A 22,935-nucleotide genomic window follows, 5' to 3' on the forward strand; every position below is an offset into this window, starting at 1 on the left:
TGTGGAGTAATGCGAACTAATAGTGCCACAACTATTAGAATGAAAGCAAATAAAGTGAGAAGAGGCAAGTAGAGAGACGAAAGTTATATTTCAGAAACTATGGTGTTTATCAGGCAGCATGTAACCAAAAATGTCTTCGTTTACACAGACATATGCTAGGAAACAAAAGATAATATTTGTAGCCTACTCTAGTTATTTGCTGCTGACAAGTAAAATTGAGCATCACTACTGAAGGAAGACAAATGGAAATTCAGTACTTGGCAGTAGGGTATCTTGTTCTTTGTCTGCTGCTAACAGTTGATATGTAGTCATTATTGGAAAATTAGTCAATGCTTCCATTATAAATCCTCACACACGCTTTGCCATTATTCTCCTTCTTTCCTCCTGGTTCTCATGTTTGTTTTTCTCCTTTCTCTTCTTTCCTACCCTCTTATATGCTCCATTCACTTGTGTTTGTAAAATGGATTTAAGGCTTTGAAATTTTGAGGAAAAATTTCCTTCAGTTGTGGTATGTGATCAGAATTACGCATCCAACAGCAAACAGCAACCTGGATTACTTTCCTTAGTGATAGTTCTACAACTACTTCCTTCTTCTCCTTTCTCCTCTTCTCTTGTTGTCAACGAACAGCGTGGTCGTCATCGTCATCATCATCATATGAATCTTTGGGAAACTTTCTGGCCTCTTAAGTGGAATTCATTGTTTAAAAATGTGTTCCATCTAATTCTCCTCCTGTTTGTTTCCAATTTGTTTTTTCCTTGAAAATCCCTCACAACTACAGTACTATCTGAAATCTTTTATGTTAGAATGTTTCCTTCTAGCTTGTGTCTTTTTCTCCCCTGCATGCTAATAGCACTTGGTTTTCTGTGTGTTTCCTTTGCATTTCTTGTTTTCTCTCATCTCATGAATTCCTATTTCTTTCTTACTGCTCTCTCCACTCCTCCTCACTTCCCCCTTAATGAAGACATTTATTGAGGGGTCAGGAAGGTAAAATGCTATAGAGTTTATATGCATTTGGTTATTTGTCATATTTAATGATAGGGAGTTTACATTTTATTTAGTTGGAAGGCATAATGGATGGATGTAAGCTGTGGATAAGTACCTAAATACCTATAAGTGTGTATGTGTTGGATAGTTTACTATTGCTGAAGGCTTCTTTCTTAATCTCTCCAGGAAAGAAAGGAGAGGCTATCCAAATTTGAGTCTATTCGCCATTCAATTGCTGGAATGATTAGGTCTCCAAAATCTTCACTGGGCACTTCAACAGTAAGTAGGATGAACTCTGTGCTACTGAAAATCTTCATTGTCTAGCTTCTTTCTGATATACCAGTGAATATCATATGTAAATTTGTTCTTACAAATGGAAAGGTGGGTACAGCATTTAACTTTTTGTATGTGTATGAAGCTTTGCATATATGTATATAATAAAACCCCATATAACACTGATGTAGGAAGGAAGAAATATATGTGTAGACTTTTTGTACTACATGTTAATAATTACAGGAAGCATTTTATGTACTTTGGGGCCTTATTAGAAGAAAAATATAAACACATTCTTTTACAGTGAAACATTTTTATAACAGGGATTATTGTATATGTATTTTTAAATGTATCAGTGTATATGTGTGTTCATATTTTTAAGAACCTTGTAATTAGAATTTAAGTCTGCTTGGAATTTGGGCTTGGCATATCAGAGTAATGCATAAATTACTAATTATTCCTAGTAACAGCAGCTATAGCCAAGCAAGATAAAAAAATTCTTATCCCATTTATATAGTAAAATCATAAAGTGTTTTTCTTACTTCATTATCTATAAAAGTAAATTATAAAACTTTTTATTCTTGCCATGCCTCATTCACAAAAGAGCTTTATAATCGTATCTTAATGATGGTTGAACAACAGTATTCAATACAAACTAATTATACTCTATTTCCACCATCTTGTCAAGTTTCTAAAGAGTGATATTTTAATGTTTGTTCTTATTCTTCAAAAGTTTAGCTAAGACAATGTACCCTACTCTTATTTAGAAAAAAATAGTATTTTCCTAACCAGATGAGTTAAATGTCCATTCAAATTTTGGATTCATTTGCTATAATTTCTTTTTAATATGTAACACATTCCCATATTTATTCTACTCAGGCAACAATCTTTTATACACAATAAAGGCAAAGCATCAGGTATTTTAATTAACAAAAAAAGAAGAAAATTGTATTTTTATATAAAAGAGATTTTCAACTTATATTTTAGCCTTTGATGCTCCCACTGTCACTTCCAACATACAAAAGTATTCTGTGGGAGTAGGGAGGGAGCCCTGAAATAATGCAGATGATCTCATGTGGCATTAAAAAGCAAATGAAAATAAAAATAATTATGGGCAAGAGTTACATCATAAGTAAATCTCTTTCAAATCTTATCTCCTATTCTTGTTTTCTTAAATTAATGATTTACAGCTTTGCAAATAAATAATAGTTCATAGGACTTGGTTTATTATGATTTGACATTCAAACTAAAGTGTAGGAGAGTAGATTAAGAATTTAAAAGAAGTTCCAGAAACTCTGTGAGGCCAGTTTTTTGATAACTTTTATTAGGAGAAAAAGAAAATCAGGTCTTAAAATATCAAAACACAGTTTTTTTGGTGGGGGAGGTAGGTATAGCTGAGTGGTAGAGCACGTGCTTAGCATGCACGAGGTCCTGAGTTCAATCCCCAGTACCTCCATTTAAAAAATAAGTAAGTAAGTAAGTAAATAAATAGATAAGTAAATAATTAAATAAACCCAATTCCGCCCCAAAATAAACAGCTTATACAACTCAACATCAAAAAACAAACAAACAAACAAATAAACAAAAAACAGAAAGAAAGAAAAAAAACCAAGAAACAAGTTTTTTTAAAAAAAGAAAAACATAGTTCTAGAAAAGAAATGTTCAGATACCCCAGTGAGCCCTTTGTAAAGTTATTTAACATTAAAATAAGTCAGTGAAACACAGGGGCATAGTTAAGTTGTTATTAACTCACCTTTATTTCACTGAGGTCAGGGGTCTTTGTGCTGGCAACTAATAGCTGTATATTGGTGGCTAGTTCATGAAGGGTGTGTCCCACAGTTTTTCTTTCCGTGTGCTGTGAAAGAGCAAGCTTAACTTGAATAAAATGTTTTAAACACTTGGGAGCCAAGCTCATTATAAACCCACGGTTTCCTTTAGCTTTATTCTTAGAGATAAAGGTAGGAGAGTAGAATTTAGAGCTTAAAAAGTTTAACTAGTCACAGAACAATAAGAAATCGATGATTGTGAGAATGGGGTGACATTTCCCATGTTTGTTTGTTTTTCTCCCCCATGACCTGGGATGTCTGAGAACCTTGTGCTCTCAAGACGGATGTCTAGGGGAGCACCAGTGGCTCTGAGACTTCATGTTACATATGTTACTTTGAAGCTCATAGTTATGAGAACTTCAGCTTTTGGCTGTGATTTGGTAAGTCAGGGCTAATCAGAAGATGAGAGAGGTTTTTTTTTTTTCCCCTTTAAGACACACTGATTTACAGAGGAGAAATCCATTTTGCTCATTATGATGAAGTTGTATAGGAGTAGCTATCCTAAAATATGTCAGGTATAATATTGGTATACACTATAACTTTTTTTCATACCTGAAGATATTTACATGTTGTTTTCTCCACTTAAAAGTGGTATTTACCTTATTCTTAAGTAAAATTACTATGCTGATAGTCATTGACATAGGTTAATGTTTGCTTTTTAACAGAGTGCTTTTACCCTAAATGAAGTGCTTTTCCTGCAAAGTGTATGCCTCATTCAAATATACATTTTTTTATAAACTTACCAACATCCATAAAGCTATGAGATGCCCATTTCATCTAAGAAAATGTTCTCTCTCTAATTGAGATTTCTAGGGAATGCTCACTTCCTCTCCCTAGTCGATCACATTTTTGTCTTCGTGATTAAGACAGTCATTATCTCCATCAGTTAAGTGCCCTTTGGTATTTCTTGATTTGTTTAGAAATCTCATGAACCAAAAGGATTGAGACAGTCTGGCTTATGAAGCTATGCTACACTATGAATAAAGGTATAAAACTAGTTCTCTGAGGTGTTAGATATCCTATTTATTTGGAGAAGGAGGTTTTTCCTTAAACTATACAGGTAACTGAAGTCTTGAGTCTCAATTTGAATGTGAAGGTGAAGGTTTCAGTGTTAAGCATAATAATCTAAGATGAATAACATTTAGAGGCTACTTAATCATAATTTAAAATTTTTTCTGACATAATATAGTATTTTTGGAATGTTCTAATTTGGTAAAGGTAACATAGAAAAAGGAAATTTTTTAGTTACTAAAAATGACTTTTTATTCATAAAAAAAGTTAAAAAAAAAACCCTGCCAAAATGACATACATAAATACATTTAAATTATTTTATTGTGATATGCTTCATACAACGTTAAAGTCACCATTTAAAAGAGTACACACAGTGGTTTTAGCATATTCATTATGTTTTGCAACCATCATCACTATCTAATTTCAGAACATTTTAATCTCCCTCATAAAAAATTCCATTCCTCTTAGCAATTAGTCTCAATTCCCCCCTTTCTTAACTTTCTGGCAATCACTCATCCATTTTTGATCCCTGTGGATTTGCCTTTTCTGGATATTTCATATAACCAGAGTAATACAATATATGACATTTTGTGTCTAGTTTCTTTCACGTAGTATGCTGTTTCCAAGGTTCACCCGTGGTGTAGCATGTGACAGTCCTTCATTCCTTTTCATGACAGAATGGTGTTGCACTGTATGGATTTATCACAAATTGTTTATCCGTTCTTCAGCTGACGGACATTTGGGTTGTACCACCTTTGGGCTGTAATGAATAATGCTGCAATGAACATTCATATACAACTTTTTATGTAAACATATATTTTTTAATCTCTCAGTTATATACCTAGGAATTACTGGGTCATATGGTAATTCTATGTTTAAGTTTTTGAGGAACTGCCAAACTGTTGTCCACAATGGTTGCAACGTTTTACATTCTCACCAACAATGTATGCAATGTATGAGTGTTTCAATTTATCTGCAACCTCAACATTTTTTTCCCATTTTTAAAACATTATAGGCATCCTGTATGAAAGAAGTGGTATTTCATTGTAGTTTTATTTGTATTTGCCTGATGACTAATAACGTTAAGCATCTTTCAATGTGCTTATTGGCCACCTATGTATGTTCTTTGGAGATATGACTATTCATATGCTTTGCATACTTTTTAATTGGTGTTTTTTTTCATTGTTGAGTTATAAAGGTTCTTAATATACTCTGGATACAATCCCCTTATCAGATACATAATTTGGAAAAAATTTTTCTTAGTTTGTGAATTTTTTTACTTTCCTGATAGTGTTCTGTGACATACAAAAGTTTTAATTTTGACAAAGTCCAGTATATCTATTTTTCTTTCCTTGCACATACTTTTGGTGTCATATCTGAAAAAAATCATTGTCTAATGCAAGGTCATGAAAATTTTCATCTGTGTTTCCTTCTGAGAGTTTTATAGTTTTAGCTCTTACATATAGGTCTTTGATCTATTATGAGTTAACTTTTGTATATGATGTGAGGTAGATGTCTAAATTCATTCTTTCGTATGTAAACATATTTAACTTAAAATTTAAAAAAAGCAGGAACTATGAAATCACTTTCTTTACTCAAATAAACATACAAAAATTGGAAATATAAAACAATTTCAGATAAATTAAACAATTATTTGCAAGATATATAGGGAAAGGAATTAATCATAATAATATTCCCATTGGACTTGTCGTAGCTATTTATTTCAACATTTTTAACAGGCGAAATGTAGAACTATGGGTGAAGACAGTCTAATGTAACACTTCAGTCAGCAGTGTTGCTGGAAGGATGTGAGACAGTTAGCTCATAGATGAATTTGGCTTTAGCTGAGTTTTAGTATCTGATGGTAAATGTTTGCTATTTATTGTTAGGATCATTTTAATATGTTACATCAGCTAAGCATGTGCTCTTTTTTTTCACTGTACTGAAAGAGTTTAATAATGTATCATTAGTACCTCCAGGCACTGAGATCTACTCCATACTCAACATCTTCCCATACTTCAGAAAGTTATAAATTTGCATTGAGAACTGTTTCTCATAGATTTCTTCTGAAGTCAAGGCCAGGTGTATTAGACAGGATTCGTTGCAGAATTTGAAAGCCTACTGGCAATCTTAAGTGTGCATTTCCATTGAAAGTCTTTCAAGCCACATTATATTTGATGAGATCTGTTCTAGTCATGTCAAGAATACTGCCCTCCCTCCAGAGGCATTGTTTTTCTTGCAGAACGTTTGTTATAAGGGCTGAGCAAACAGTTTGTTCCATCTTACAGCCATTTTTGAGTACTAGTTGTTCACAGATCAATGGAGTGCAGAACACCCTTATAATATAACAGTAGCACTTTTTGAAAAATGTTCTTTAAAACCAGAATAAAGCACATTTTGGTCCAGATAATTATTCTTCAGACATCAGAAGAATTATTAAAGTTATTCAACTTCTGTCTCCTTAAAATTAGTATTTTTCTATATTCTGTTGACATATAGATTACTTTAATTTTAGAATTACTTTGCACTTGAATTTAGAAAATACAAATATTAAAAAAGAAAGATGTGCTTCCATTATATATAATAATATAGTAGATAAGATTTACTTGTTGACTTCTTTTTAAAAAATTAGCAAATTATAATTCAGCTATGTTTAAGTTGTATGTCATTTCTAGTTGGTATTATAATGCTTGGTTTCCACTATTAGCATAGGAGAATGTCGTAATTTTCATTCATAATATAATAAACTGCTTATATTTTTTACTGTTCTCCTTCAAGTCTTACAAAGCAACCTTGTTCTTCCTGAAACAAGGCATGTTGTTAAATTCAGCTTAAATAGTATATATTTTAAACCTCAGTTGTCTTCTTTTGTTCTTAAGGTCTTTATTTATTTTATTCTTTGTTTTACTTATTTATTTTCGCCCAGGCACTAAGATGTAGAAAAATGAGAAACAAGGGAAAATGCAAATTAAATTTCTTGAATAGTATCACTGCCATAAATACACTAAATTCTCCAATATAGTCAGTCATGTTTAAGAAAACTAAATGTTATTCTCAGAACTGCAGGTTTTGAATCACTAGTACTATTATACATAATTTTCAAGAAGAGCCTATCAGGATTTATTTTCTTTAATTTCACTTTGTAGGGAGTAAATCTATTTTATATGTTTGCTCAAATGCTTAATTAAAACAAATGACCGAAATCATGTCAGAGTGATACTACATTCTAGACAAGCGATCCTAACTTGAAGATAAATGTTTAAATTTACTGAGCTATGATTTCATACTGACTCACTGGAATAATCTGGTAATAGTTTTAGTTGAGATGTGTAATATTAAATTAGCACTGAGTACCATTAATGGACTAAAACATGTTTTTATTGATACTGTGTCACATTTTATATGTAATATTATATGAGCTTAAGGAAAGGATATTTGATACTGAAAAAATAAAACTGAAAAAAAAACACAGTGAAATGATCGGATGAGAGAGGATGAGTGAAAGTCACAAGCACAATTAGAAAAAGTAAATGGATAAAAAGAATAAAGAATAAAGAATGATTACTAATAAAGAGAAGATGAGTAAGGGAATTAAAGAAGCAGGGTTAAAAAACCAGCAAAGTCAGGGGAAATCAGAAGGTGTTGGAGGAAGCACTCATGTTAGACCAAAAATGAATGACTTTAAAGAAAAAATATTTTGCTAGAGATAGTGTCTCCTATTAGAGATCCAATAAGGTGCACAAAAAGGCAATCAAGGAAATGAGAAATTGTAGAAGTAAGGTAATATTTGAGTTTGGCCTACCTGTCTATTTTTTTAAATAAAGTTTTGGGAAAAATTGTGTAAGAATGAGAATCTCTGATTAGTATGTAATTATGCCTAGTCATTTTGATAGACCACAGTTATATTACTAGCTAAAGACTGAGCTAAATCAAATTCTCATAAAGTATAAACAATTATTAATTAAGACATTTGTGAATAAGACTTTTGTTGCTAGTTGCATAGTGGAAAGTGAACATTAGGTGAAGTATATTTATCATGAAAATAAGATACCAATGCATGAAAAAAATAGTGAATTCTACTTTACTGCTGAAAAATTAGAATTTGCAGATTTACAGATAGGCCATAGTGCCTGTTAAAGACAGAACTACTGCTCTAATTTATTTATATCCTGTTTGTCTAGCTTAAAGGAAAATGATTGTGAAGGTCAAATATCCAGAATATTCTTTATTTTTCATTATTTTCAGAATTAACTTATTCAATAAATTCAAAACATAATTGTTTAGAAGTTTGGGGTAAAAAGTAACAGGAAGAACATTATTATTCACGCTTTCATTTTATGTTAAGCATTTGTTCAACTGTCAAACTCTAAATGATATAAAATACATTTCCTACCTATGGCTACATTTCCCTTTCACTGAAAATAACTTTTACTACCGTCAGGCAGATTTCTATTCAATACACCAAAATTTCCCACCTTTTGCAAGTGTTTGGTGATTCTCTCATTTCTGATTGTATGACATTTGATTCTTAATTGTCTCCTAAAATTTCCCAGTGATATATAGCTTTAAAATTAAAGAGGTCTTATGGAATTTTTGAGCAATGTCTAAAATCCTGTAGGTAACTTGTAGTCACCCTAGTAGTATATTATTATACTAGATTTGAAATAATTCATCAGATTATTAAACTAATAACTAAACTTGATAAAAATTTTTATGATTGTGTTAAAGTTTTATTTAGTTTGTTCAAGCTCATTGAGAGGTTTCCTTGTATATTTTTCATGCTGTTTTCTTTTATTTTTTAATGGTTTCTTATTTAGGTGCTTAATTTGAATAAAATCCAGAGTTTGATTTTTTTTTTAAACTTCTGTCGTTGCCGCTCAAGAAGGAGCTCATCTTGTGTTCAAATGTTTGTGGTAAAAGCATACAAATCTTCATTATATACTTATGAATTAATTCAAGAATTAGCCTGAACTAAGTAAGAAACAAATAGCTTATTTTTAAGTCAAGAAAAAAAAGTATTTCCGTTTTCTAGTACTGACTCCTCATTGTCTCTTCATTTAAACCAATCTTTTAATTTCACTATCCCAGTATGTTTTGCTGGAATATTCTTTAAGAACAAGGCCCAGGGAAAATAACTAAACAGCTAGCCTAGTCAATCAGGAAAGCTTGTCTTATTATGTATAATTTAGTAACTGTTGGATTACTATACATTAAAAAAGGAGATTTCCCCTTTCCCATATCTTTGGCAAACATTTTAGATAACTTACTGACAAGGAAAAATCTTTCCCCACTGAGGCTTAGAAAGATGTGATACTTTAATTAAAAAACTTTATTTCATTTTTGATGTCGTTATGAAGGCTTTTGGGATGCTGGATTTTGTTGATACATCCTACATTCTTTTACTATCAAGCTTGAAAAATTGTGTTGGACTTTAATTGAAATCATATTAATAAAAACATTCCTTCCGATGTTTCCAGGGAAGTCCCTGAAGGACCTGGTAGACCAGATAGGAGAAATGTACATCCTTTCCCTGTGTGTGTGTGCACACACACATACACACACACACACCCACAGTAAGTTCAGCCTACACTTCCTAACAGTATTGTCTAGGGGCTGGGGAACAAAAGATCCCTGAGCTTCCCTTCCTACCCAAAAGAAGCCAATATACCCAAAGAACTGGAGCGTAATCCATATGAAATAGCATTGTAAGTTCCTTCCTATTCAATTCTTCTTCTTCTTCGTTTTTTAATAAACAAAGAAACAAACAAACTTAGATGTTTCAGGATGATTTTTTTCCCAAAGATATCCCTCACCTTCAGATCCTTAAAGTAATTTCTCAGTGTTAGCTGAGCTCTTGTATTTCAAATGCCCTTTTGACTTAATGAATTCTCTAGGCTCTGCATTCTCTCAATTCTAAATAAATCAAAATTTGGGAGGATAGGTTGAATAGGACAAGAAATCAAGCACATGAACATCCTTGTTTATGATGCTTTTCTATTATGTAGACCTTTTTTGAGAGATAATGATAAAAACAAGTTCTTTGCACAGAGGTGACACTGAATTTCTTATTTTATTGATTTTTCCCCCTCTGGAAAAATATCAGTAAAACACTTTGCTATTGGCAAAACTTGGGAAATATCTCTATTATAGTAAAATTTTTAGTATTTACTGTATTGAAATGCACTGTGACAATTTTGGAAAAGAAATATTTAGTAATTTTGGCTATCTACTTTAATAATTATAAACTGTTGGTATCAGTATACAGAAGTTAATTTTGTGTGGATTATGCATTTGTTTTTAAAAGTATTACTTTTTTACCTCTTGTAGTTGTGGCTGGTTCTATTATATAATTCACTTTTTAAACCAATTTTTGGGAACACAGTTTAATTTTGGGGGAAATACTATACTTATAATTAGTACTGAAAGAAAAAAGGCTGATTTAACTTACAAAGTTTCCATGTATAATAACACCATGTATATATTTAAAGAATTAAAGATTATCCAAGTGGTAGAAGTAGAAACCAAACAATGGACTTTGGAGTCTATTTGGGATTTCTCAAGGTTTTTTTTTTAAATCAGTAGGATGGGTTTTTGAAACCTCCTCAAAGCTAGTTTTTATTTACCAGAAAAATACCGTATTTTTCCCTGTATAGAGTTCATAATATTATCCTGAAAAACTTTGTGTGTAAATATTTGCCTTTCATTTATTCTTAATTCTGATTTTTCCAGTTTGTAAATTACTTTCTCACCAGGTATTGTGCGTATTGTATTTTGAGAACGTTAAGAGTGAGTGCACATTACTGTACCTTCTCCATAAACTACTCTTACCATCTGGGGCAATTTAGTTTCTGTGGATGATAACAATAAACAAATAGCTTTTTACTTGTAACCAGAAAATGTGGGATTTCATCTATCATTAATTAGAAACATTTCAAGGAGACATAGCCAGCTGTTACCTCTGCTATTTGTTATCAGCATTTGGCCTCCTAAAGGAACAGGCGATTTGCTTTTCTTGCTGCACTCATGACTTACATTCCTCCCTTGTTTTTGCCATATGTTTGTAATTGCGTGTGGTGGTTTTCAGTGATGCTGTTTTACCTAAGGCTTTATGTGCCATTGCTGTACAGGATCAGGACCAGCCGTGTGGCAAAGGTAATGGTTAAGGAAGTCAGAGGAATCAGTTTAAGAATGGGAGTTCACAGCAATAAGGCAGCATGAAATGAAGCCTTAGATAGTGCCCCTGGGACCTATGACTTGGAAAGCCCACTGTCTATGTGATTAAGAGTTACTTTCATAAAAAGAAATAACTCAACTTTTAATTTAATTAAAAATGTAGTTGCTTTGTGATAAATTTCTCTGATAATGCTCCCTTTTCATCGTAATTCTCTGATTGAAAAAATTGAAATATATGGATTTATTTTATGATATGGTAAGACTGTAAATGCTAACTCTACATGCTAATACTGTGTTGTACCTATGTATGATAGACAGAAAAAAAGAAACAATAACCTTGAAGTATTGAAGGATATGTATTTGTGCTAAACTTCAGCACTAGGTGCCAGGATGCATGTTCTTTAAAAGTTAGGAAAATTTCAGATTCATCATATAACTTCTAATTGATCAGTTAAAGGGAGGAACATATGTAAGAAGTGTTTATAATTGCTATGAGTTTTACCGGAAAAGAATTGCTATTTTTTCTAATTTAGTTTTTTTTTTTTTTTCAATATTTGCTCAAGTTCTGTGATTCGATCCCCATAATTGAGAAGCCTCTGGCAGAACAGGACTGGTACCATGGTGCAATTCCCAGAATAGAAGCGCAAGATCTGTTAAAACAACAAGGAGACTTCTTGGTGCGAGAGAGTCATGGGAAACCTGGTGAATATGTCCTTTCTGTATTTTCTGATGGACAAAGGAGACACTTTATCATACAATTTGTTAATGTACGTTTCCAATTTAGTTTATATGCATATTTTGATGTAGTTCATTGTGGTAGAATTGTAATACAATAATAAATAGTTTGTGATAAATGAATGTAACACAAAGTTTAGAACTTAATTTTTTTTTTCTGAGTTCCTTAGATACAGTGCACCAAAATTCATTAAAATGTTAATCTTTTTAAGGAAATACATATTTTAAAATGTAAGTTAAAAATAATCATTACAAATTTACATTAAATTTAAATGCATAAATATTTAAAATATTTTAAGTTAAATTTGAACATTAAAGATACTTTAAATTAAAAATAAAAAGAAATAATGTGATTATCATAAATTTTTCTGGAGAAACTTAATTATGAATTTTATGCTCTTGAAGCTGGCCCTTGAAATTGCATTAAAAAATGTTACCATGAGAGATTTTTAAAATAGTCTATTAAATAGTAATAATAACATTTTTTAATAAATGGGAAAGTGATGGTTGAATTGGTTTTATGATACATTGAGGATTAAGGTTTATTCCCCTCTTTTTGTATGAGCTATTATTTGTTAGCATTAATGAACAATACATAGGAATTGAGAAACAATTTTTAAAAATGATTTATTCACATTGCTTGTTCTAATACTGATTTATTTATCGAATTTTATTTAAGTATTGCCAAACTACTTCTTATTATCTGTTACATTCTTCATCAAGAAGAGATGAGTGATCTCAAAATTTTAACTTTACCCACTGAGAAATTTTTAATATTTTTTAGCATATGAAGGAATTGAGGCCTCTTTTTGTCATTTTTTAACCCATCATTTCAAATGGAATGCATTTTCAAGTTGGCTGTCTATAGGATTGAAGCTTATTTCCAGGCACTATACTGATACTAATTACATTACAAGAAGATTGAACCATTATCATTAGATGAACTTCATAGGGTTTTAGGAACATATATGTTCAAGTTCATACATAGTTCACATACATGTAAGTTCATCTAATGATAATATGTATTACATATTGTATTATCTATTATGTAGATATAATTCTGACATGAGATTCACATATCATAAAAGTAACCATTTAAAAGTGGCATGTAGTATAATCACATCTAGGAGTTATATTTAAGTGAAAATAGATACCATTCATTTAGGTTAAGGGGAATAAGTCCTTTAAAGTATATATTATAATTTTTATACGGTTTGTTAATTTTGCATTGTATTCAGACCTCAACTTGATAATTATGGTTGCCTACTCTCATACATCCAAGCTACTGTTTCTAATAGTATGTCATTCCATATTTCCCTGGCAAACTCTTTTATAATTTGTATGTGCCTTTAAGTTATGGATGTAGATGATCTTATTACAACCTGTGACCATGTTGGCAACATTTATAAAATGGTATGAGAATTGTAGAAAGATCGTAGGTAAGGTATGAACTAACTACAATTTACATGAGTGTTTCCTTCTACTTCTAAGCTCTGAAAGTTACTATTTTGATATACGTCATATATTAGACTGAAATATTTCACTTATTACCTCTTGTAGTTTAAAATGTAACCATAGGAATTTAAATTGGTATTTTTAGAAACAAAAAGGAAAGGGTTCACTTGCAAATTATCACTTATCTTTAATATTGCCATTTTGTTTTAAGTGACTAAAGTGAACAGCATAATATATTTTAAAAATTAGACATTGTTAAAAGGTCACATTTAAAGATTTTATTCAGCTTCCTCTGTCATTGAAATTTTCCAATGATCTCGATTAAAGAAGAGAGCTGTAAGTGCTTCAGGTATTACACTGCTCAATTTTATTTAGTTCACCCTAACTATATAATGGTGAGTTCTTCAATCAGTTGAAAATAAGAGTTTTAAGGTGATATTGCATGTTTGGAGAATTTTTAATTCTTTTTCTTTTTGTGGAGATGAATCTTAGATGAGCTAAAATTATCCCATTTCATTTCTCATATACCTGTTGCCCAGAAGGGGTCAATAAATGGGGGAATTTATTATCAGATATTTAATGATTGCCTATTATATTCCAATGTGAGAATTTATAATCCAGTAGTAGATTATAAAAACTGTACATAAATGAGGGGACAGGTGTCCTAAGAAAGGAAGATATAAAGAAATATGGGATTTTAGAGAATGGAAAAAATGTTAAATAGTGAATCAATGGAAATGAGGTTTTAGTCCCAGATCTGCACTTTACAAGCTCTGTTGTTTGGGAAGTAATGAGGGTAATGGCCAATACAGTGATTGTGAGAATCAGACAGAGCAGTGAATACATTATTTGTAACACGTAAAGTGCTATGCAGATAGTTAAGCATTTTTACTGTTGTTTGATGACTTGATTTGAGAAAACCTACAAATGTACTCTGCAAGAAATATCAATGTAATTGGAAAAGTTAATTTAAAATATTTTTTTGGTTCCTATTTATTGGGATTTATTGGTGAAATTTAAATAGTAATAAAGTGTTTTAGAATTTATATATTTAGGTTCGAGGTATCCATTGATCACAGTTATTTTTAGCAACATTGCCTCTGTCAGCGAGAGTCTAGTTTGCCAGTTATTTTGAAGCTTTGTTTCTATGTGCATCTCACAGATTTTTTTTTAACATGGTGTAAAACTGCACGCAGTGAACATTATGACTGATCAACATAAACGCAGACACTTTCAGTTTTTTCACTACTCCAGAAGAGAATATCTCTCTGTTGTTTTAGCTAATTCAAGCAAAAAGAGTTGTACTTTTTACTGGACATTAATTATATTGATTTCATAAAGCCAGATATATTAAGCCTATCTAAGTATCTGAATCTTAGTGTAATTTTAATGTTCTTTACTCTAACCTGTTTATGGTGCTTGATAAAAAGCCATAGTCAGAGTTTGTACCTAAAACTGTTTATTTTGTGTCATAAATGTTGATAGATTTTTTAGAGATTCCAATAGTATTGTTCCATTTGATTAGTTAATATATAATCAAATCCTTGCTTTTGTATATGATAAACAAGAATACACGTGATAAAACAAAGGTACTCCAAAAAGAACTTTTTATGCTATTACTAATAGGAAAGTACCAATTCCTATTTCTCTATTTATCTGGCACATGTTTGCTAAAAACACACTAATGCAGAGTATCGTGTTATGCAGAGTAGGGAGGTGAAACTGAAAATGGTGGCCTTCTCAGTGAGCTTGAAACCAGGTAGATGAGACATTAACAGACTTCATGAACAGAGTTAGAATTAGGGATGATTGAGCCAGAAATTTGAGTTAATATCTGGTGATGAATTTAAAAATAACAACATAAATGTTTAAAAATAAAACTTGAGGAAAAATCCTCTATGTAATAGCATATCATTTTTAATTTTTTCATTCATCCATTCATTCATTCATTCATTCAGGAAATACTAAATGAACAAGTACTCTATAAGGCCCAGGGATAACAGGCCAATAAAACAAAAATTACACAAAAGTGGAGTTTGTGAATAATTACTATGTGAAATTGGGTAGCTCAGTGTATTAAATCATCAGTTCATTCAACAGATAGTTATTGGATGTCTATCATGTGCTAAGTTCCACTTTGAGCTGATGGATATAGTCTCTGAATGTACCAGACAGGTTTACTTTGTTTTATTGCCACCATCTTTAGGCTCTTTGAACTACCTTTTACATTCATACTGTGGGTCTTAAGGAAGATTAAGTGAAAATAAATAGAGACCCAAAACTTGTTTGGATGACAGTTAATTCCAGGTTTGTGGCCTTATTCTTGTACGCTTAAGATCATTTTAACTGTTCTGCTCCAGCCATCCAAGGATTCAAGAGAAGGCAATGAGTACCTTCATGTCAAAATGAAACCATCATGACATAACATTTTCTGTGCCCTGACACACAGTTAGGGACTTAGGAGACTTCCTTCTTAACAATAAACAAAACCATTTCAAAACCTTATTAATTTCCAGGAAATTCTAATTGAGTGAGTACTTTTAAGGCCCCTAGATATAATGGTGGAGCTTATAGTCACAGTCATTCACAAATCATACACACAATATACTGCAGTTAAGTGCTGTAAAGATCCACAGTGCTGTAAAAGCTTTTAACTGTGAAACTTAAGGAAGGTTTAAGTGTGAAACAATAACTGAAGAATGAATACAGTTAAGTAGGAGAAGCCATATCAGAATCTTATTAATATTATTCTTCAGATTCCCTAACAATTCTGACTGTGTGCTGGTTTAATTAGTTATATAACTATTCAGTGTGCCCTTTTTATTTGAGAAAGCTAATGTTTATGTTTAATAGTTTCATTTTCATGTGTTACCCCAAAAAGGGGTGAATTAGCTTTTTGTTTTTATTCCGCTTACTTAGCCTCTTTCAGAAATGATTTTTCTTTTTTTCCTAAGTGTATTTATCCTCAATTTTTGTTCAGGAGATCTACTCAGGCATATTATTTCAAATTACATATTTATTGAATCCCCTTCTCATTTTTGTGTGTTTATTCTGTTCTGTCTGACTTCCTTGCATAATAATAGCCCTCTGGAAATACGTGTAGCAACAAAATCTGATTCTGCTTCTTATATGTTTTTCATTTATATGCCTGATTGATTCTTCAGTAGCACAGTGATAGGTCTGGAAGAGATTCTAGATATAGTAAATGTTTAAAAAACAAAAGTAATGCCCACTCTTAATAAGAATTCAGAAATATGTATCATGGAATGTGTGTTTCACAGTAACACCCCCTTAAGGGCTCAGTGTTTATTCTTTGAAATTTTTAGAATATATTCTAATTTTAATTGGAATGTATCTATATAGTTTTTATTTTACAAAAATTGAATTGTGCATTTTAAATTTATACTTTTTTTTTCTTTTTTACTTTTTTTTCAGGGGGAGGTAATTAGATTTATATATGTATTTTAATGGAGGTACTGGGAATTGAACCCAGAACCTCAGGCATGCTGAGAATGCACTTTACCACTGAGCTATACCCTCCCCCTTTGCTCCTTATTTTTTAATGACATATTGCATGATATTTAACATGTAATGCAAATGACAATCAACAAATGATCTTTATAGGAATTTGTAGAAATGTATTCTATGCTATTATTTTTTATTGCTTCTTTTGGAATTAACCTAAGAGATCATTAGTAGCTCCAAAGAGAAGTCTCATATTTAAAAGTTAACCTGAATTCTCTCTGTCATATTATTGTTAAAACCATGTAGAAGAACTTAAAAAGAATCCATGTATATGTGAATCCAGCCTCAAGTCATCTGAACTATAAGAAATTTACACAGATCTGTACAAGGTCAAATATAATATTCAGAATTTTGAGTGTATCAAGAAACAAGTCCTCAATAGCCTTGGTGAATGTAATATTCTTGTTTTTTAATTGAAGTATAATTGACTTACAATATTATATTTGTTTCAGATGTACATCAAAGTGATTAGATATTTTTATACACTGCAAAATGATCATCACAATACATCTAGTTACCATACAAAGTTATTATAGTTTTATTGACTATATTCCCTATGCTGTATATTACATCCTTGTGACATTTATTTTATGACTAGAAATTCATACCTCTTAATCTCTGTTACCTATTTCTTTCTCCCCTCCCCCCTCCCCTCTGTCAGCCACCAGCTTGTTCTCTGTATCTGTAAGTCTGTTTCTATTTTGTTATGTTTTTTGTTTTGTTTTTTAGATTCCTCATATGGTATTTGTCTTGCTGTGACTTATTTCACTTAACATAATACTCTCTAGGTCCATCTGCGTTGTCAGAAATGACAAGATTTCATTCTCTTTATGGCTGAGTAATATTCCTGTGTGTGTGTGTGTGTGTGTGTGTGTGTGTGTGTGTGTGTTTGTGTAGACACACACATATCCTCTTTATCCATTCCCCTACTGATGGACTCTTATCCATCATGCTTCCATATCTTGGCTTTTGTAAATAATGCTGCATTAAACATAGGGGTGCCTATATCTTTTCTAATTAGTGTTTTTGTTTTCTTCAGAATAATACTGAAAAGTGAAATTGTCAGATCATATGGTCGTTCTGTTTTTAATTTTTTGAGGAAACTCCATACTGTCTTCCATAGTGGCTGTAGCAGTTTACATCTTCACCAATAGTGCATGAGGGTTCCATATATGTACTATTCTTGACTTTTTAGTTGCTTGTATGAACTTTATAAGCAAACCAGTCTCAGCATCATTTTTAGATTCAATACTTTATCTTCATCTTTAAGAAAGTGAGTTAATTGGTTTTGCACATGACTTAAAAAAATATAATTGCTTGGAATCGGTTCCTTTTTTTGGTCCAGGAAGGAAATACTGCTGCTTGTACCACTCACTGTATTAGTCGATGGTGACTACTGTGTCAATGACAGAAAACTATCTTTAGATTCAAAACTAGATATGTTTCTAAATTAAGAAAGGGATGCTGAAAATTCCCCATTATTTTATTCACTACTTGTCTAGTTGTAGGAAACATATTAGAAATTTATGTAAGACATTATGACACTAGAGGCTGATTTGAAATTTCATTCTGTGTGAACTCCATCTCATTGCTTATTTTTTATTAAACATTGTGCCGGGGGTTACTTGAGTGTGTGAACTTTCCAGTATTCATTTCTATGTTGAGTTGTCCTACTTGTCCCTTTAACTTTACAGTCGTTTTATATGCACTGCATTTCATTGATTCACATGTGTTTATTTATCCACAATATATGCCAGGCACTGTTTTTCACCATGGGGATACTCTGATGAACAAAACAAATGTAAAAATTTATCACCTTGTGAACTTACATTCTAGAAGAGGAGACAGGCAATAAAAAAGATAAATAAGTAAAATATATATATATATTTTTTGTTTTGTTTTTGTTTTTTCTTTAACGTTTTTTATTGATTTATAATAATTCTACAATGTTGTGTCAAATTCCAGTGTTCAGCACAATTTTTCAGTTATACATGAACATATATATTCATTGTCACATTTTTTTCTCTGTGAGCTACCGTAAGATTTTGTGTATATTTCCCTGTGCTATACAGTATAATCTTGTTTATCTATTCTACAATTTTGAAATCCCAGTCTATCCCTTCCCACTCTCTGCCCCCTTGGCAACCACAAGTTTGTATTCTATGCCTGTGAGTCTATTTCTGTTTTGTATTTATGCTTTGTTTTTTTGTTTGTTTGTTTTTGTTTTTGTTTTTTAGATTCCACATATGAGCGATCTCATATGGTATTTTTCTTTCTCTTTCTGGCTTACTTCACTTAGAATGACATTCTCCAGGAGCATCCATGTTGCTGCAAATGGCGTTATGTTGTTGGTTTTTATGGCTGAGTAGTATTCCATTGTATAAATATACCACATCTTCTTTATCCAGTCACCTATTGATGGACATTTAGGCTGTTTCCATGTCTTGGCTATTGTAAATAGTGCTGCTATGAACATTGGGGTGCAGGTGTCATCCTGAAGTAGCGTTCCTTCTGGTTACAAGCCCAGGAGTGGTATTCCTGGGTCATACGGTAAGTCTATTCCTAGTCTTTTGAGGAATCTCCACACTGTTTTCCACAGTGGCTGCACCAAACTGCATTCCCACCAACAGTGTAGGAGGGTTCCCCTTTCTCCACAGCCTCTCCAGCATTTGTCATTTGTGGATTTTTGAATGACGGCCATTCTGACTGGTGTGAGGTGATACCTCATTGTAGTTTTGATTTGCATTTCTCTGATAATTAGTGATATTGAGCATTTTTTCATGTGCCTTTTGATCATTTGTATGTCTTCCTTGGAGAATTGCTTGTTTAGGTCTTCTGCCCATTTTTGGATTGGGTTGTTTATTTTTTTCTTTTTGAGTCGTATGAACTGCTTATATATTCTGGAGATCAAGCCTTTGTCGGTTTCATTTGCAAAATTTTTCTCCCATTCCGTAGGTTGTCTTTTTGTTTTACATATGGTTTCCTTTGCTGTGCAGAAGCTTGTAAGTTTCATTAGGTCCCATTTGTTTGTTCTTGCTTTTATTTCTTCTAGGAGAAAATTTTTGAGATGTATGTCAGATAATGTTTTGCCTATGTTTTCCTCTAGGAGGTTTATTGTATCTTGTCTTATGTTTAAGTCTTTGATCAAGTAAAATATATATGATGTTAAATAGTGATCAATTCTACGAAGAAAAATTCAGTAAGGAAAAGGCAGTAAAAAATTTAGTTGGCATGAGAAAGTGGATATTAAATATTATGTATAATGGCCAGAGTAGATGTCACTGAATAAGTGACATTTGATGAAAGACTGGAAGGAAGTAAGGGAGCCATTACCCAAATGGTCATTTGAAGAACTATTTCAAGCAGCAAATGTAAACTCCCTGAGGAAGGAATGTGTGGTGTGTATAAAACAAGAGGGAAATGTGTGGCTGAAGGGGAAAGCAGGTGGGGTGGGGAATTTGGTAAGAGGTAAGGTGGAAAATAGGTTAGAGGACAGAGTAGAGAGCCTTGCAGACCATAGTAAAGACTTTGGCTTTTATTCTGATGGAGATGAGAATTTTGAGCACAGTAGTGGAATGGTCTGTTATAACAGGATCTCCTGGCTCTGTGTTAAGAGTAGACTGAAGGAAGACAAAGAGAGAAACTTTCTCTCTCTCTCTTTCTCTCTATGTATATATATATAAACTTTATTGAGGAATAAATAACAATTATAATAGTGTAATCTAAAGTGTAAAGTGTACAACATGATAATTTGATATACATTGTAAAATGGTTTCCAAGATCAAGATAATTAACACATCACCTCACGTAGTTAACATTTTTTTTTTCTTCTTTCTGGTGAGACTGCTTAAGATCTACTCGCAGGAACTTTAAGTATATAGTACCATATGTTTGACTGAAATATTGTTATTGTTATTATTACATTTATACCTCTGTAACTTTTTATATTTCTTCATTTCTTAATTTCGTATAAGAATGCTTTCTAGGATATTTGATTATTTACAGATAATCATTATTCCTTGAGAAATGTAATTTACACTTTTGAAGTGTTCTTTGAAAATGTTTTTTATCACATATTCAGATTTGGAATTATTTTTGTAATCCAAGGTTTATTATTTGTATAATGATACATAATTGAGTGTGTAGCATGTGCCATATACTAAGCAGTGGTTTGCATGCTAATACTCAAGCCTCACACTCTGTACGGAGGTCCAGATATTATTTCTGTTTCAGTGAATAAACTGAGACATTGAGAGGACTTGCTCAGTGCCTTGCACCTCTAGAAATACAGTACTGTCATCAGTGTGAATTATTCTTAAGCCTCTTTGCTAACATATCATAGTAGGTCTGGCTCTTATGTGCAAAAATTCCTTAATCAATTTATTAACGACTGCCTTGAATTAACCCTAACACAAACTGCCTAAGTTGAACTATATAGTTAAGTGTTAAAGTAAACTAATGCATGTTTGTCCCTCACTTGATGAAACAGAAATACTCATTTAAGAAGTTGTATATAAATTGAATTCTGGTAAATTGAATCTAGTTTTATACTGTAGAAAAGGAGCTTTGAGTGTTTTATCTTTTAACTGGGAAAATAATTTTCCAGTAATGTAAATAATATCCAAATTTTGAGAGTTTTGAAATTTTTATTTCTTAAGAGTTTTCTTAAAATGGCTCAAACACGTATCAGTGTCTGTACGCATCACCAGTATATGTACAGATGCACTCTTAGTGACCAATCAGATGGATGCCGTTATCACAGTACACTGTATTATAACGCCCGTTGCATTGAAAAATTTGCCCAATAAGATGTTTTTTCCTTGACAAATTTATTGCCATCTATTTATCCATATGATAACCGCCAACTTGCATGCCTATATGAAATATGAAGACAAAGATAAGGGTTCTTGGCAGAGTTTGGGAAAATGTGACTCACCTGAAACTTTATGAGATCAAGAAGTGCTAAGTTTTGACCATGCTGATATGTGCAGTTTTGTTGTTGCTGCATTTTATTTGTTTATCAAAGGTGTGTGAATGACTGAGTGGTTTTGGTGAAAGAATAACATGTGAATAACCCTAGTATAGAAAAATCAATTAATACTATGTTGATAAAAAGGAAATAAATGATCATCAGAGGTATTGTTAAAATATATTATTACATTGGATATACTTCCTCAAACTTTTGACATGATTTTTGATTTTGAAAATTTTATCTAATGAAACATATATGCAAACATATATACACATATTTCTTGTTCTTTAACTTAAATGTATCCTTGCTTTATTTCCTTTGGTTATCATTTTAGCAAAGTGCATTCCAGGTCTGTTTTTAAGTTTTTCTTTTTCTTCCTTTTTAACAATTATAATTATATTCAGTCATTATGAAAATTAATTTCTTGATGCAAAGGTACATTTTTCAGCACGCTGGAATTTATCTATTTTCATTTTTACCATCTTAACCATTTTTAAGTGTATAGTTCGATAGTGTTGAGTAGCTTCACATTATTGTACAGTGATCATTTTTCTTAAATGGAACTTAATTTATTGATGACTGTAGTGGTGCTGAAGCAATGTCTTCATATTTAATGTACTTTATTCTACTTTGTTGTTCTTTCTTCAGAATTTATATCGATTTGAAGGCACTGGGTTTTCAAACATCCCTCAACTTATAGACCATCACTATACAACAAAACAGGTCATCACTAAAAAATCAGGTGTAGTTCTGCTGAATCCTATTCCTAAGGTAGGTGCATATATACACTTTCTTTTTTAAAGACTGCTTTATAAGTTATTTCCACAGTAAATAAAGTTCTCAGATTATTTATAGAGTTTGGAAACAAAAGGGCATTGTGATTACCATTAATACTAGTATGATTGAAGCATAGAATTTCCTTGGTTTTATTAAGATGGGAGATGTGTTGCCTTTATTCAGTGATTGCTAGGTTACAGATA

General features: G+C 31.8%; 1 protein-coding gene across 8 annotated transcripts in view; it reads left to right on the plus strand.

Moving 5' to 3' along the window:
* Positions 1 to 22,935, plus strand: part of FER (FER tyrosine kinase) — a 362,557-nt gene that overhangs the window by 150,535 nt on the left and 189,087 nt on the right. For all 8 annotated transcript variants that reach the window (XM_031448777.2, XM_031448782.2, XM_064482956.1 and 5 more), the window contains 3 exons: positions 1,172 to 1,264; positions 11,832 to 12,035; positions 22,604 to 22,726. In XM_031448777.2, coding sequence (XP_031304637.1) covers positions 1,172 to 1,264; positions 11,832 to 12,035; positions 22,604 to 22,726 — 420 coding nt within the window. The remainder of the gene's footprint in view (positions 1 to 1,171; positions 1,265 to 11,831; positions 12,036 to 22,603; positions 22,727 to 22,935) is intronic.

Source organism: Camelus dromedarius, chromosome 3 (assembly GCF_036321535.1).
Source record: "Camelus dromedarius isolate mCamDro1 chromosome 3, mCamDro1.pat, whole genome shotgun sequence".
Classification (NCBI taxonomy): domain Eukaryota; kingdom Metazoa; phylum Chordata; class Mammalia; order Artiodactyla; family Camelidae; genus Camelus; species Camelus dromedarius.